Genomic DNA, 16,952 nt, shown 5'->3' with positions numbered 1-16,952 from the left:
GTTTCTGTTCAGCTTATACATAAACCATTATATGTCTTTTTAGCAGTCTAAACAAGAATTATTTTGAACTCTTTGATATTCTAGAACTCATAAACTTACAGGCGCTCCTGTTAGTCCTCGAGCACCCTGCAGTCCGGGCAATCCAGGAGATCCTGCTATTCCACTAAGTCCTTGTGGTCCTTCAGGACCCTCTTCTCCAGGCTCCCCCCTCTCTCCTTTATCCCCCGCTATTCCTGTCTCACCTCTCTCTCCTGCAAGCATAGTAACATAGCCAGTCGACAAATCGAGTAATCGTTTATCTTGAACTACTTGTTTTGAAACATTTGTTATTATTAAAGGTAAGAACTAAATCAATGTGGGAAGACGAGATATCTTTACTTAAGGGCAATTTGATGACTTTCAATGGATAGATCGTGAAGAAGAAATTTTTAATTCAAAGATGAAACTTTTGAAGCGGTAAAACTATGAATTATTGTAAGAACTCTGAATTGTTGTATGTCGTTCTCGTTCTTTAAGAGACATACAATAATTCTGTATAAGAATTTGTTACCATTATTACTTTTGGAACAGCGATGAGTAAAAGTGGAAAAATCCTAAATTTTAAACAAAAAACCGTGTTATTCTCCATATTTTTTGTTATTACAATCCACAGTAACACATAAATATTTTCTTTTACTCTAATACATAGATGAATACTACCCAAACAGTTATTTTAAAGGTAGTATAGATTTATTTTTAATGTGGTAGTTATTTGAAGTAAGATGTTTAGCGAGTTAGAGAGGTCGCAGGGAATCAACTCCGTCAGGGATTTTCTTTCAAAAAACAAACTGTAATAGTAAGGATTCGTATTTTTAGATGCACTTTCATAGGTATTCCTTGACTATATCTTGGACATCTGTTAGGCAATTTAGAGAGAGAATAACATTACGCCATCCATACCGAATTTAATACTTTCAATTGAACGAATTGCTTTCTTTTCGTAAAATGGAAAATCCGAAATCCCATGCAATTATTGTCTTCATAAAAGTCACCTCATTAAGATGTTAAAATAGGTGGTTCATGTTTGCTTAAATTTTAAATATATTATATATGTTTTAAAAAGTTTTTATAAACAAATATTAGTAGTATTAGATTTATACTTACACTGTTATGTTATTAGTTTAACATTTATCTCATGAACAGTAGTAATTCAAGGCCGTTTCGAGGTTAATCGGCTCTTAGGGTAGTCCATCCTATGATTTTCTCTAAATAAACACTGTCACTTTCGAATTCTTAATTGACAACATATACTTTGTAAATAACATTTAAGTCGCATTGTATAACCAAATTATATATCTAAATAGTTAAACATGACAGGTATTATCTTCTCGTAACAAATAACCTTATAAACACATAAACATTTGTAATATTCTTCAAATAATATATTCATTTTTTCAATATCTTCAAAATTCAAGTCGAAGTTTTTATTTTTTGATCTAAATTCTTTTATAAGTTCTATTTTTTATCGTATACATATTGCAATTTTCTAAGCAGATTATGCAAATATGTTAATTTGTTTTTTATCTTTTCTTAGGTTTAGGTTTTTTGTACAAGATTAATATGTGATTTTTACAAACTAGATATTTTTTATCAATAATTTCTCCTCTTTCTAAACATTTATAACAGTCCATCCTATAATCTTATTTAATGTAATTTAATTAGTTATTCTCTTATATTAACTTTTATACAAAACTTTTTGTTATAAATTCAAAGAGAAATTATAGAACTAAAGGTATCAAGAAATACATTTTTTAGCACAGATGATTGTGTTTTTATTTCTACAACTGAGATAAATATAAATGATATTATTTTATTATTCAATTATTTCTATTGTTATGTACAGTAAGTTACATGAACCTTTTATTGACCTATTCCTTGATTATCTAAGATGCATTTTATGAAACCCTAAGAATATTCAGCATACATTATGTATTTACCTTTTTCTCCTGGAGGACCTTGGTCTCCGACCTCTCCCGGTTCCCCCTTAGCACCCCTAGGTCCCGGTAGACCAATCTGCCCAGGAGCCCCTGATATCACTTGCCCCTCGGAGCTAACACTGGCCCCCGGAGGACCAGGCAGGCCCTAAAAACAATTTCACAATATCATAAATTAAACATCATATGCTCATTGAAATAGATTTATCATTTCAGTGCCTACACAACTGTAGCTGCAATAATTATTCACATCTTTCAAGTGATTGCAGCCTAGTAAATGACGGCGTTGCACACTTTCCATCTAATGTACTATAACTTTAAAAAATAAATCAATAGTTAAATCCCACTTACTTGGTGGTCGCCGAGTGTTCCAAGTCGTCGGAATTGAGATCTGAGCTAGAGATAGTGCAAGTTTCTTAACATAGGGTTCTTGTATAACCTTACCGATTTTTATCAGTACCAATATTTACTCCAGTCCATGAGGACGGCCAAATAAAAATTTAAAAGGGGATTGATATATCCTTTTTATAAAAATAAAACCTTGTATTCTTACCTTAATCTAATAGTCCTTCGTATCCATTCAAACTTAAATATAGGCATTATAAATTGTTCAACTAATTTTCGTAAACTTGTTAAGAATATTCAATATATATAATTTTTATTATACCCAATAAAATTTAAAAATTTTTTACTATAATGAACCACCAAAATACCCACTAAAAATGGCTTGATCGTAGTAACCTAATATATCCCAGTAAACCCTACTTCTAATTCTAATTTAAGAACTAAGATTAAAAAAGCTTACCTAATGATATGGCAATTATAAATTTTAATGGGTTACAGAATTTCCACCCAGTCAAAAAATAAAACCAAAATTCTATCGCTTTAGCGGTGCTGCTAGCGGTACGCGTTTGATATGCTGCATGTTGAATCATGATACTGAATGCCCTCTTAAGGGAGACGTAATTTATACTCATAAGTTAAAGTTTGTATGATTTTAATATGTTTACGAATTTTTAGAATCAAAATTATTTAAAAATTTAAATGTGGTATTATTCATTGCCTGCTAGTTAATGTAGCGCCTACTTTATGTGAGTTAAGCTTGGATATTTTAATTAGATATTAGAGAATGTAAATCCGAGTAAGTGTGCTGGTCTGTTATCCATCGCAACGTAGCAGGAAAGGTTATAGCTTCATGTACTCTATGAAGTAAATGACAAAGATATACAGTGTTAAAAGAACTTGCTTTGTTTAATACAGTTTTTGGAAAATCAAATCGTTTAATCTATATCTCTAAGTTTTAGTTCACTTTTAAAACATCCTGTATGTATAATTTATAAACTTGACTTTAATCTAAAACCTTTCCTAGCCATTAAAATATGGATTGTCCCCTACCAAAATTCCAATCCTGGGTACGTCAGTGGGAGGAATCGGTATCGGCATCGGTGTACCATTAGAAGAAAAACGGTAAGAACTTTCAATAGATTGCTTAATATTTCTTAAATTTTCAAAACCAATGTCATATTATTCTTAAGCATGCAAATACAATACTCCCGAAAACTGGCTTTTCTCTTAATTTACATCATTATTTTACCTGAGGACCTTCTAATCCTTGAGGTCCAATGTCTCCCCTGTCTCCTTTCTCTCCCTTGAGGCCTGTAATTCCTTGAGGCCCGGGTTCTCCCTTGGCCCCTGTCAGCCCTTGAGGACCCTCGACAACAAAGAGCACGCAATTAGTATTTCATGTTTGCTTTACATATATACTTTTGATTTACAATGTTCATCGATTTATAAATTAAAACATTTCTGTCAAGGCTCACCTGAGGTCCAGGAAGTCCAGTGATGTTCCCAACAAATCCAGTTCCTACCCCAGGAATCCCAGGAAGGCCTCGCTCCCCTTGGTTTCCTTTCTCACCCTTGAGTCCCGCATAACCTGGCTCTCCCTGTTGATTTATTATTACACTATCACTCCAATTTCACATACTATTATGATTTTATATATATATATATTATAATCGGTTGTTTTGTATGTATCCACTTTTAGACTCATTTCTAAATCAATATTTTGCTACAGTATTAATAAAATGTCTTCTTATTTTTCGGGTGATTGTTTTGTTTTAGATCTGTTTAAGCCTTTCACTTAAAACTTCACAGTGCTGTATTATGATGTTAAACTGTTTCAATATTGTACATAATTACAAAAAAAATATATAACAAATGCTTCAGTAGACAGGGATAAATAATTAACTTTTCGTTTCATGTTTATTAGGATCGATAAAATCATTGGAAGAATGTTCGGTGGTATAATAATGTTTAGCTAAACTTACATAACATTTATGTAAATCTAATACAAATCAATACTTATGTCTTATTTCAAGTGATTCTTACACAGAAGAAAAATAGAGGTTGCACTTTTTTGTACTTATCATTATTGGCCATCTCTTTAAAACTTTATTAGTTTTCTTTGCATTACCCCGAGAATATTTAGAAAATTAACATTGTAAAGGCAAAATTTTAATAGCTTGAGAATTCTACGTTTTCGTGTAACACTGTAGAGATATATGTAGTAAATAGGTTTTACGTTCATATAGAATTCAACATAGTAAAAGTACTTTCAGTAATTCCTATTAACCTGAAATCGGAAGAGAGACCAAAGAAAGACATGTAATCTGAGAAGAAGGAAGTAAGCAAAGAAATAAAATAACATGAAATTATTTAAACATTAACAGCCTGTCATATAGAAGATGGTTTTATCACTGTATTGTCATATTGCTATTTGGTTTATTAAGCTATAGCCAACCACCGTATAGCTCTCTAGGTACATTTAATAATATTCATGCGAAATTACACTAATAATAAGATCTATACGTCTTAATAATCACTATGAAATCACAAAATTTGGTCGTTATTTTAAAAATATCTTTTTGAGATTACTTATTGATGATAATATTGTTACTTTCAATACCATCCTTGCAATTTTGTATAACTATAAATAGTATTGGCATACTGTAACTTTTAGTATTACCGGTTAAATTTAACTCTGTCAATAATGTCGACTATACTTTTAACTCTATTTTCAAACTGATTAAAATATTGATGATGCTTTCATACAATCAGTTATGAATTACGCTATCAAACTTATTAGTAATACTATCGATGTGAGATAACACTAGTGATACTATTATCAATATTTTAAATACTATGGAAGAATAACGTCACTGGTTGGTTATCGAAGGTACTTTATTAGTACGTTTATTAATGGGAGATTACGTCACTACGAATCTAGTCGACATAGATTATTTAGTAAGCTTTGCTTATTTAAGGTACTCACAACAAGGGTTGAATAAGATAGCCATACAAAGTAATCTGATGGATTTACACTGTTTCAGATGATCCGCTAATAATTCCCAATTAGATGATTTAAAGGTTAAACTGTTAATTATAAACCCTTTACCTTATTATTTTCCTACCCCTTTGAATCCTCTTCCCAGTTTTTTTATGATAGTGTAAAATCATGGTTAGTCAAATCAAGATGGGTTTGTCAAGGATGGTATCCACCAATGCATTGCTTAAAAATGTAATATAAAAATGTCAATTTAATTTTTACTTTGGAATTTGTAATTACACCGCTTTCCATCTCTTTAAAACCATACGATTAATATGTTTTAGAAAACATATTAATTCTTTAGAAAATTGTATAAGTTTGTATTTGAAACTGCTCACAACATTCTTTAAGTGTATCTTCAAAAAAGTGTTGCACAGGTATAAGTTTGGCTATTTAAATAAACAGAGACAGACCATCAAGAGTGTCCATACTTACAGTGTTACCTTTTTCTCCAGGAAGTCCAGGAATTCCTGGAATTCCTGTAGGCCCTATCGGACCTATTGGACCCCGTCCACCGGGCACACCAGGTAATCCCTGAAATCAAAAATAATAGACACATTCCACTCTGGACAGATTTTTGAAATTTTCTATATAATAATTGAGTTTTATTCAGTGCATTTTGATAGCTTTTAATAACCTACTTGTTATATACCTTATCCACTCTATATTCAAATATATCTTCTATTTTATAAAAATATAAGTAACAAAAACACTTTGCGAAACTTTCATAAAGTTTTAAAAATCAGTACAGCTCGTTACTATACCAAATTAAATTGTTATCTGATTCGTTATATGTTTTAACTTCACAGAAAGTAAATCTGTAGCCTCCGTTCTGCGTTAACAAACTTAACCTGAGAATTACTAGAGATTTACCCTTTGTCCTGGAAGAGCGTCTCTTCCTCGAATACCTGGGAATCCCATTTCCCCTCGTGCTCCTTGAGGTCCTCTTGGGCCCTGTTGGTAAACAAACCTCATAGTAAACGTTAGTATATATAACATATATTGTTTGCTGTCAAATTATTATACTTATATATTTCTGTTCTTCATTTTCACCCATAATATACATTCCAAAATGAACCATAGTAAACTTGTGATCTCACCGCAATACCGGGGGGGCCTGGGGGGCAAACTGTCTCACAGGGCCTTGCTGTCACTACCGAGGTAGGTGGTCTCACTTGGAATTGCTGAAATAAAAAAATTATTTTGAAAAATATACGAAATGTTTCTATTGTTAAATTCAATTGCCAAAAATAGTTTCTATCATAAGTATTATCCAATACAGTACAATGTCACAGAAAATGTATGTATCTTTGATCCTTACCAATGTAGTTTTATAAAAGAAATAACAAATTTGTACGCTTTTGCTAATTTATAAATAAGCTATAGTAGTGCAACTTTTTCCAAATTTTACCTCTCCAAGATAAACCTCTATATAGGCCTAGTAATTTTAAGGATTGTTCTTCATATTTAGTTACCCAGATACTGCAGTGTATATTAATTTACCCGATTAATTTATACATCACTTTGTTTGAAAAAATAGAATAAGATTTCAATAACACGAAAATTTTGATAATGTTGTGATCCCATGGCTATGAAAACGAACAAAGGGGTTTTAGGGTGATGAAATATAAAAGGCCCTATACCGACGTAATTTTATTTCTAGGGCAGGCGCGTACGTAGAAAAACATTTATATTTATGAGCTTAGTACAAATAAGATAGACTTTGTATAAAAATGTGTTTCATATATTTTTAGAGCCTTATAACTGTTAGTTTATTTTTATTCATAGGTCACATTTATATTTCTAAAAACATATGAACTGTAGAAAAAATGTCAAGTTAATAATAATAGCTATTTTCAACACTCACCAAGGACGCGCTGTCGTGACTAAAAACAAATTTACTAGATAGTATTCATTATTCACACGGTAACTGCATATACGAGTAGTAGGGTATGATGTCAACGTACATTGTGCGAATATCTGAATAGCTCGGTTTGCTGTGGATACCAATCACTGGAAATCGCGTTTTTAGTCTTGATATAGTCTAATACTGTTCTATGAATAGTTTCATGACACATTTAACGTCAGGCGTTACTGAGTTTTGAACTGATTGTGCTTTGCCGCTCCACTGCACTGTTCATCACGATTTGATTACACGTCAAAAGTGGTGTAGACAAAACTAAACTTCATATGAATAAAAATGCTGTTTCAAAATATTCGAGTGTGTAGTGTGGGTAACTACAGACTCAGTTACAACTAATTTTAAGTTAACTGCCAACAAATCCTGTTCCTATGTACCTACATCAGGATTCTTTCTGTCGTCAATGTACGAGTATACTTTCTTCTTTTCTTATTTTTGTACTATGTTTTCATGAAGATAATAAAACAAGTGGGTAGTCTTGCCCACTAACCTTACTTTTTAACGAGGCAAAATAAAAACATTTAGAGTAGAGGGATGCTTAAGCATATGCTGAATTGTGCTCTACAGGATAATACTATGTATTTATTAGCTTAGCGTTAACAACATCACTCAAAGGGCTGTAAAAATGTAATATATGTATGTTAGAAATGTCAAGATCTGAAATCTTGTATAAAGACTAATGTCTATACAGGCAACATCGAGTTCAATGACAAAGCACCATGATTACAACGAAAAATCCTAGAATAAACGATTTTGTAAACAAGTTGAAAACAGTAATATAAATCTTTTACAGATGAGAATTCTTCTTAAGTTACTAATTCGTGTAAGCTAACTATTCGCGAGATATATCAAGATAGATTACATCTGTTAGCTATAAATGTTGCATGAACGTCATTTCACCAGAGACAAAAATAAGTTCCATTATGGTGCATATCATTCATAGGAATTGGCTGAATGTTATTGAAGACTATCACTCAGGAGTCTAGCAAAATTCCTCTTATGAATGCCCGGTGGCTTTCAAAGTTCTTTTCTGGATGATCAGAAAGCTCTTTTATCCTAAGAATAGAATAAGCTATAGACTTGAAATTTGTATCCAACTTCAGAGAAATGCCTGACATATGGTCTAGCGTACTATAACGTTGTACTATACCAAACTAATGTTTCTCTCCTAAGATCATAAACCTTCAGAATCAAGTCTTTTATTTCGGTAATAACAAAAGTTTATATGGAATAAATCAAATATCAAAATAAGATCAATCAAATAAGCTCATTAAAAGTCACTTAATATAGTTAAATATTGGTACAATTTGACATGAATTATTGTACATAACATTAACTTATCTCTGGAAAAATAGTTTTAACTCTTTTATCCTAAGAATTGAATAAGTAATAACAAAATTTTATATAGAATAAGTACAATATCAAAATAATATCAAATTATGTGCCTATGCAGCGTGTTATATGAATAATAAACTTTATTCATTCCGGCTTAACAAAAATTACAAAGTCTGTTCAATTTCAGCGGTTATTTATTTCTACAGGTGATTTCACTCAGCTTCTAACAAATTAACAGTGTCACAGCGGTGAGCGAGACCTTAATTGATTAATCAACACACCGAAAAACCAAAAGGTAATTTTAAACCTAGAGATTAGAATAATTACAAAATTTAAGCCATAATAGTAACAGAAATAGAGTCAAATATGCATAAGTATATTTATATACATGCATAATATTAATTAACAGAGATAAATAAATAAATAACACAGAGCATACAGGGAAAGCAATTATACAGATATAAACTATTGCGTGTTATAAATTAGAATCCGTTGATTCAAATACACAAATTCACAAAAAGTGAAACTGTGAATAACAAAATTCAAAACAAATTAATTGAAATATTTAAATCAAATATTAACAATAACTTACATTGATAGTTCAACAAAAAGAATGTCAATGAACGGGATTTGAACGCATGAAACAACAAAAAGATATGCTCCGCCACACTCAATAGACAGACTATTCACGCTGGACTTTAAAACCCCCAGAGATAGGGCACACTAAATGATGAACGGATACAAGGTTATTAAAAGTTGACGCGTCAGTTAATAATTAATAAAAATCAATGATAAATTTGTTAAAATAATCGGAGGAATTAAATATATTCATGTTCACATCACGCCTCAGGTATATCCTAATAAGACGGCTCATTAATATACTAAATTTGCCAACCGTACATTTTTCTATTCAGTATTTGTGCATATGGTAAACTCATCAACAAACGTTGGGTAGACTGATTGCAAATAAATTATGTGAAACTTTTGTTTAAAAATCAGAGATCCTTGTCAATACTTAACATTTTGTCTCCCGACAGGAAGTTCATCGCAGGTCTCTCTGTTAGGTCTGGTAGGGTCACAGCTCAACAACATCCATTGTAGATCAATCTGGAGGAAATGTAACATACAGAGATGATTAAATATCGGAATATGGTGTATATTCTGAGTTGAAACACTGTTAAAGTATCGTCTTAGTATTAAATACATTTTTAGGAACTCGTTAGTAGGGATGATCAAATGATTTTCTCACCAAATATTCAATACTCTACATTCAGATGTGATTATAAGCTAGAATTGAATTCTCTCGAGACCGAGAATTATATCCACTTTCAAAAGGTCACCACCAACATACCGGTACGGTATAACGACTGGCTGCCTGCCTGGCCACGGTGATGTTCCCGTTGATATCAATTGGCCCCCTCCGCTCAATCTTCTCCGTCGACAGTTGGGTGCAGTCCGCGTAGAGAACCACTCTATCAGGAAACACTCCAAAGTGGATCTTATGCCAATTTTTATCGAATATCTGAAAAATAAAATCATGCTTAACACTTACTTGATTTTATACCACAAGCTAAGATTTTAAACAACAAATTATTTATATTAAGTCAATAGTTACGTTTCGGTCCTACTAGTACTTTTAATTAAGGATATCTTATCAGTTGAAAATAAAGAAAGGCAGAAACTGAAATGTAATAAAGAATGACTGAAAATTCAGAATTCGAATTTTAGATCATAAAGAGATCCGCACCGAACTAAGATGAAATCAACATAATCTTTGGCAGTCTCATGATTTCATATATTATTATAAAACATATTTACTGTGTATTACAACTAAATGTACGATTTTTTGTGAAAATGTTAGCTTAAAGAGGTGCTATTGGATTTAAAGAACTGAATTACTTTTACAAATACGTTTGTCGGTGATGACAGCTTCATATATTTAACTTGGATGACGATAAAAATAATTGTAAAGAAGCGATCTTAGAAACCGTATAATTTCCTTCTAATACACCTTATTATAAATTTTAGCAATCTTTAATTGGTTTACACGTATTAAAAATTATAAACTATATATTTGATCCTATTAATTTTTCTATTAGAAAGATTAGCAGATTCAGAGGCTCATTCAATGTGCTACATGAGGAAAAGCCAGATCTTTAATTTAAATATTTTAGTATATTTGATGGCCACGTTGGGGAGGGCAGTAAAGTTTCCTCTAATAGTTTGTAAAGATTAGGTAAACTAGATCTGAATTACATATGATGAACAAATAGTTCGCTTTGTTGACCCTATTTTTATAATTTTTATAATATTTTTATAATAGTTTATAATTTTTAATCAGTGCAACTGTAAATTTAAAATGTTGATCTTTCTAAATTGATAGAAAACCTTTTTAATCGACATAATACCCACATTTCAAACTGATAGAAAACCTTTTTAATCGACATAATACCCACATTTCAACTTGTTACGTTAATTTTTTAAATAGAAAAAACTGTCCAGTAAAGATATTGAGTTCACTCTATATATTTTACAATAATTTTTCATATTTTATTACTATTTCTAAGACTGCCAGTTTTTAACATTACTGAAGAATTTCACTGAATAACACAAACAGCATAACTCACTGTTATACCTATATTTAGTTTGATCTCAAGACATATTACATTATTATAATTATATTAAATATATAGCATCATATGGAAATAATTAATACTTGTAGCCGTAATGAAGTCTTTAACAGAAATATATAAATAATATTTGATTCTAAATTAAAGGTTACCCTTCACCTTAATAAATATGGATTATCTAGTTTAAGAACTTTCGGTAGTAAACAGAATTAATAAACATTGAATGTTTTTAAATTTAACATTCTATTTGAATTTACACTCTGACAATGGAACTGACTTTTTACCACAGTTCAATGTTTTTATATTGTTCAAAATATATTGCATACTATAGTTTGAACAAAACACAGCTAGTGTAAAGAACCAGCATATCTACTAGAAGGACAAAAGAAAGTTTTTTATTATGTAAGTAACAAGTAACAGTTAACTTTTATCTGTATCGGATTATCTAGAAAATGTGTTTACAGTTTGTGGTACATAAAGTTTGGTGGTCTGGTTCCACACCGCGACACGAAATCACAATACCGTGACAGTGAGCTGGAAAAACGACCGCACTATTTTACAAGTTCCCATTTCATGTCGGGTTTGGCCGGGCAGTCGCGCCATTAAACCAACAACATATTAGGTGGTATGATTTCGTTAATTATGGTAGGGGAAAAGCCATTTTTGGCAAACAGTCAGGGAACCCGACTCTAAATTCCTCTACACTGCATATAACGAGTTATACAAAATCTAGGATTACGTCAGAGTACTAAATTAAAGTATTCAGGAACGAAGGTCGAGACTGTTACAACTTGTAAACTAGAGGCAATAAGAAGTAGAAACTGGTTTATGAGAAACAATTTCAAATGTATTTTATTAAAGTCCAAGGTTTACGACATTACGCATTCTAGTAGTACGTGACTGTTATCTTGTTATTTATAATTACGCTGATTTTAAATAGTAATATTATTTATGAAGCAAGTATTTATGAAGCAAGAAGGAATACAAAGTTGTAACACCAAAATGCATACAGTGTAGAAGAATTATATTTTTTGAAAAAATATACTTTAAAAGAGAGAAACTTTGGAATTATATTATATTATGAAACTGCCGTTCAAAATGATTCCTTTTTTAAGTAAATCACAACACAAATATACAGAGACTTTTTTAAAGTGTTCTTGCTGTTATTTTATCCTAATCACAAGACACTTCCTTCTCTCTTTCGCCGTCAAAATGTATCAACGTCCATGTATAAATTTCGAAATATTATTCCTTGAATCCCTTCATTTCCGTTGTAATATGATAAAACGATAACTAAAATATAAAATTATCATGTTGACGTATTGATAAACACCGATATATCACTGATAAAAAAGTAAACATTTGTCGTTTCTAAATCATTCATTTATTGCATATTCACCATTTCAGGTTATAGTAAATTGTAAACTTTCTCCTATTTTATCATTTAAGTGATTTTTATAAAATTTTTCATCAAATTGGAATACGTAAGAGTTGTTTTAAATTCGAAGGTGTCAAAAACTGTCGTTTGCTCATTTTGTGTGAAGATCCAGTTAATCAGATTCATACAAAATTGCATACATATTATGAAATAAAAGAAGAAATGTTTGTAACAATAAAGTATGTGATATTATCAAAACAGTAAAAACATGTTACAAAAACAACTTTTACTTCATAGTAATTGGTTACTCCTATGTCATATACTTCTAAAAATACACGGTAATATATGATTTGGTACCTAAAATCACAAGTTTATCTGATGAAGATGTTTGATTGTGAATTTATAATAAAGCCAATGTTAAGTTTTGTAATGAATAACTATATAGAAATTTCCAATAAAATTATGTCTATGACGAAAACATATCGTTTGAAAGCTGAAAGAAATATATTTTGTGTAGTACTTGTTTAATAACTTTATATAAAAAGCTTTTAAACTGCATACCATCATGTTTGTTTCTCCTTTATCTGATTTTTTAAATAATTCCAGTGTTCTCTCAATTTATCCAATATTTTTAAGCTCATTTCAAAAATACTTTAATCTGGCATATTGACTATTATTTTCAGAATTTTGTCATCTATTATCTTATTAGTTGAAAATAAACTTTATATCGCGTGAAAGAACTTTATCTAAGAACATTGCCATACATTTTTGCAGTTTTCACAGATCCAGAAACCTAAACTAATTAAACCAAGTTTATGAGTTTGAGATAGTGCAAGTTCAAAACCTGCCTGGACCACAACACATCGTGCTGTACCGCCTCTACTTCTATTGTCCCCACGTAAAGTTATTATAGTTTATAAGCAAAGTTAAAGTCAAAAAGAAGATTCTCCTGTAGAAATCTTGAATCATGCTAAATAAATCAACTGGTAAGAATCTTACATTTTACCAATGCTTTCACCACACTTATTTTAGTCATTTACAGTTCATTTTTCATTAGATACATTTAGCTTTATATTATTTAAAAATATAAATAGTTAAAAGTTACATGGTTAAATTTATTTCAATTATATTATTTTTGCTTTAGTAGTCTGGTAGAGAGAACGATTTGCGTGATGTTGTATATAACGTTGATTCTGGAAAAGCGAAGAACTTAAGTAGACACTGGCTCGGAACTGGAGCGGCGACGTGTATTCCGATTGTACTCGCCGTGCAGCTCAACCACGGCCATTGCCAGCGGCAAAGGTCACGGCCTCTCGAGCGGCGAGATTTATGCAGCACTGGTAATGAGTCAATAACAATATATCTGACAGCTGGCCATGTCATCCCAGCTCCGGCACAGCTGATGCGAAATAACAGCTGATCTTCCAGAGCGGCAGTATTGCCAACCGTTAGAGCGACAAGCGTGAAATTTCCCGCTACTGAATAGCGATAACGCGCTCCGATAGCTTGCAGAAGCTAATGCAGCCAAAGTGGTTGAATTCGCAGAAAAGCTCCGCCTGAACGGATAAAACACTAATAAATGCAGTCGGCACAGTGAGATCGGATTACTCCCCGGTAATTCTTTGAGCGTGTTTTCACTTGTACGCCACGGACTTTTTACGTTTGAAATGATTTACAATATACAATTATTTATAAACTCATAAAGATTCGTTGTAAACAGAGGCTAGTTCTGCATAAAATGTATGTTTTAGGCTCTTCTTATGTGAATACTTTGTATCTCTAATACACGCAATAATGTTGACCACGTCTGTTAAAACAAAACATTAAAAAGCTCCACATAATTGGTACAACATTTCTAATATTTAACCATTTGAACTATTCTTCTACTGATAAATAGATAACATTTCTATCACTCTCCTTTATTAGTAGCAAAGCTCTATTCGCCATTCTTATAATATCATTTAAGTTTTCACCTTCACTGATAACCGTACCTAACCATTCACAACTTCCTTCACCGCAATCTCTCTAACGAGCATATTTCTCCAGTCTCAAGGTGTACCGAGTATCTTCCCCAACAACCCAATCTCATCGAATCTCAGTAAAAGTCATAGGCTACAACAGTAACACTCCAAGCCAAGTATTGACCAATAAGCCCACCTCAGCAATCTCAGTAACAGTCATATACTACAACAGTAACACTCCAAGCCAAGTATTCCCCAACAACCCCTCTCAGCAATCTCAGTAACAGTCATATACTACAATCTCAGTACAGCACCCAAGCCAAGTATTCCCCAACAACCCCTCTCAGCAATCTCAGTAACAGTCATATACTACAACAGTAACACTCCAAGCCAAGTATTCCCCAACAACCCCTCTCAGCAATCTCAGTAACAGTCATAGACTACAACAGTAACACTCCAAGCCAAGTATTCCCCAACAACCCCTCTCATCAATCTCAGTAACAGTCATATACTACAACAGTAACACACCCCAAGCCAAGAATTCAGCAATAAACCCATCTGTTACTTCTGTCATCTGCTATAAAAATTAGATGATGATACATGTCATTACTATTTGTATCACACTATAGCAGCTGATATTTATTAATACAAATTCAAAATACTGAGACACTGCAGACACGTAAAGTTTTGTAACTCGCCTGTAAAAAGTAATGCCTGTCTTGACAGTGAATAGACTTATTATTTATAAATGACATAGATTATAAATAATTATAAATATGATTATTGTAAATGTTTATAAATTTGCTAATTTTTATAGCAGATGACAGAAGTAACGAATTCAGATCAGTTATTTCACTTTGAACTATTCTTGACATTTCCTTATTGAATAAAATTGTGAATGTGTATATATAGGGTACTTTGTTTTCTTAGGCATTATGGGATATAATATTTAATTTACAGTAACTGAAGGAACAAAACTGATTGTCTGATCATTAACATGATTCAAAAAACTATTCGCTCCGTGACTACAATTATTAGGTGGCTATAGGAAGTGGAGTCACAAAGCAATCCATGAGACACTAAATGCAGTTTCTTGACATAAATTCGTCGAGGGATGTACCCGCGTCCGTTTTTTTCACTGAAGAGAGATACGATACTGAAAAGGTATAGAAATATTATTATAATTTCTGGACTGATCCTAAGAAAATAAAATGATATACCGAACGTGGATTGGGAAACAAGAGCATACACTGTACTGTATCAGGTTTATAGATATTCATCTTTCGAAAAACGATACCGAAGGAACAAGAAAGGTAGTGAGCTGGATGGTTGTGGTCCATATATTTCATTTTAGGGTATTAAACTAATCGTAAATATTATTAGTAAATCCAGACGGTTTAATGTTTTTTAGGTGTTTTAAAGTGTATCCACGTAGGATTTTCCACACATTATCTCAAAAAGCATTTGTGACGTAGATTAAAGATATTTAGCACCAATGTATGTCTATAGAAGAGTATGGCATAGCCGAAAGGGAGGATTTTTTATTCTACTCGTTATAATCAAAGTGCAATAAAAACTCGGGAAGTAGATGTCATTTCAGTGTGCATGTTACCAGTACACATGGTTATATATTTATATTGTTCAACTATTATATTTATATACGTACAGGGTGAGGTAATGAGAATCCTACATTTCTTCTGTATTGCAATTTTAATACTCAATATTATACTGATAACACATTAGGGTGGTTCAAAAACGAAAATGTTAGAAAACGTATTCTCCAAATTCATGCCCTTGTTCCATTTTGTATTATATAATACAGAAACAAATTTTAGGCGAATAATTCAATATTTAGGGGTCCCTATGATTTAACACTTTAAAGAAGAAAATTGAATTTTTAGTAAAACATCGATACTTTGGTACAAAAACAACTTTATTTATTAAAATAATAAATCTATCTCCATACATATAAAATTTCAAATAGTTTCGAGTTTAATACAGCCTATTAACATTATCAGCCATCAGCGTTGCCTTCTTCGCAGTTGGAAACGGTTTTTTATGTAGTTTTACTAACTGAAGAAGGTGTTGAAACTGTTCTTAATTTTTTGTTGAAAATCAAAAAAAGTTTCGATCATTAGGTCACAACTCATGGTCCTTACAAAGGAAAGAAGATGCTTTTTCTTTACCATTTTTAAGTAGCTGTATAACGTATGTTTGAAGAGGACTCTCATGGTTAAATTATTTACTCTCTAGTGTTTTTAAGGGCCTTAGGTTTTAGTGGGAGCTGTAGGTTTTTAACCATTACAGTTTTTGTTTTGATACTGACGTGGGAATCAAAAAGTGCTGATCCAATCAAGTTATACGGAAAG

At 31.7% G+C, this 16,952-nt stretch overlaps 1 protein-coding gene across 2 annotated transcripts in view; it reads right to left on the bottom strand.

Annotated features, from left to right (window-relative positions):
• The window catches only part of LOC124354367 (collagen alpha-1(IX) chain-like), an 86,928-nt gene that overhangs the window by 16,072 nt on the left and 53,904 nt on the right, over positions 1-16,952 (bottom strand). For both annotated transcript variants that reach the window (XM_046804768.1, XM_046804769.1), the window contains exons 5-13: positions 9,966-10,136; positions 9,635-9,721; positions 6,459-6,542; positions 6,232-6,312; positions 5,794-5,892; positions 3,794-3,916; positions 3,568-3,684; positions 1,977-2,121; positions 100-251 (exon numbers count right to left, since the gene is read on the bottom strand). In XM_046804768.1, coding sequence (XP_046660724.1) covers positions 100-251; positions 1,977-2,121; positions 3,568-3,684; positions 3,794-3,916; positions 5,794-5,892; positions 6,232-6,312; positions 6,459-6,542; positions 9,635-9,721; positions 9,966-10,136 — 1,059 coding nt within the window. The remainder of the gene's footprint in view (positions 1-99; positions 252-1,976; positions 2,122-3,567; positions 3,685-3,793; positions 3,917-5,793; positions 5,893-6,231; positions 6,313-6,458; positions 6,543-9,634; positions 9,722-9,965; positions 10,137-16,952) is intronic.

This window comes from Homalodisca vitripennis, chromosome 2 (assembly GCF_021130785.1).
Source record: "Homalodisca vitripennis isolate AUS2020 chromosome 2, UT_GWSS_2.1, whole genome shotgun sequence".
NCBI lineage: Eukaryota > Metazoa > Arthropoda > Insecta > Hemiptera > Cicadellidae > Homalodisca > Homalodisca vitripennis.
Note: the sequence above shows the minus strand (reverse complement) of the source record. Positions and strands in the feature narration are given on the sequence as shown.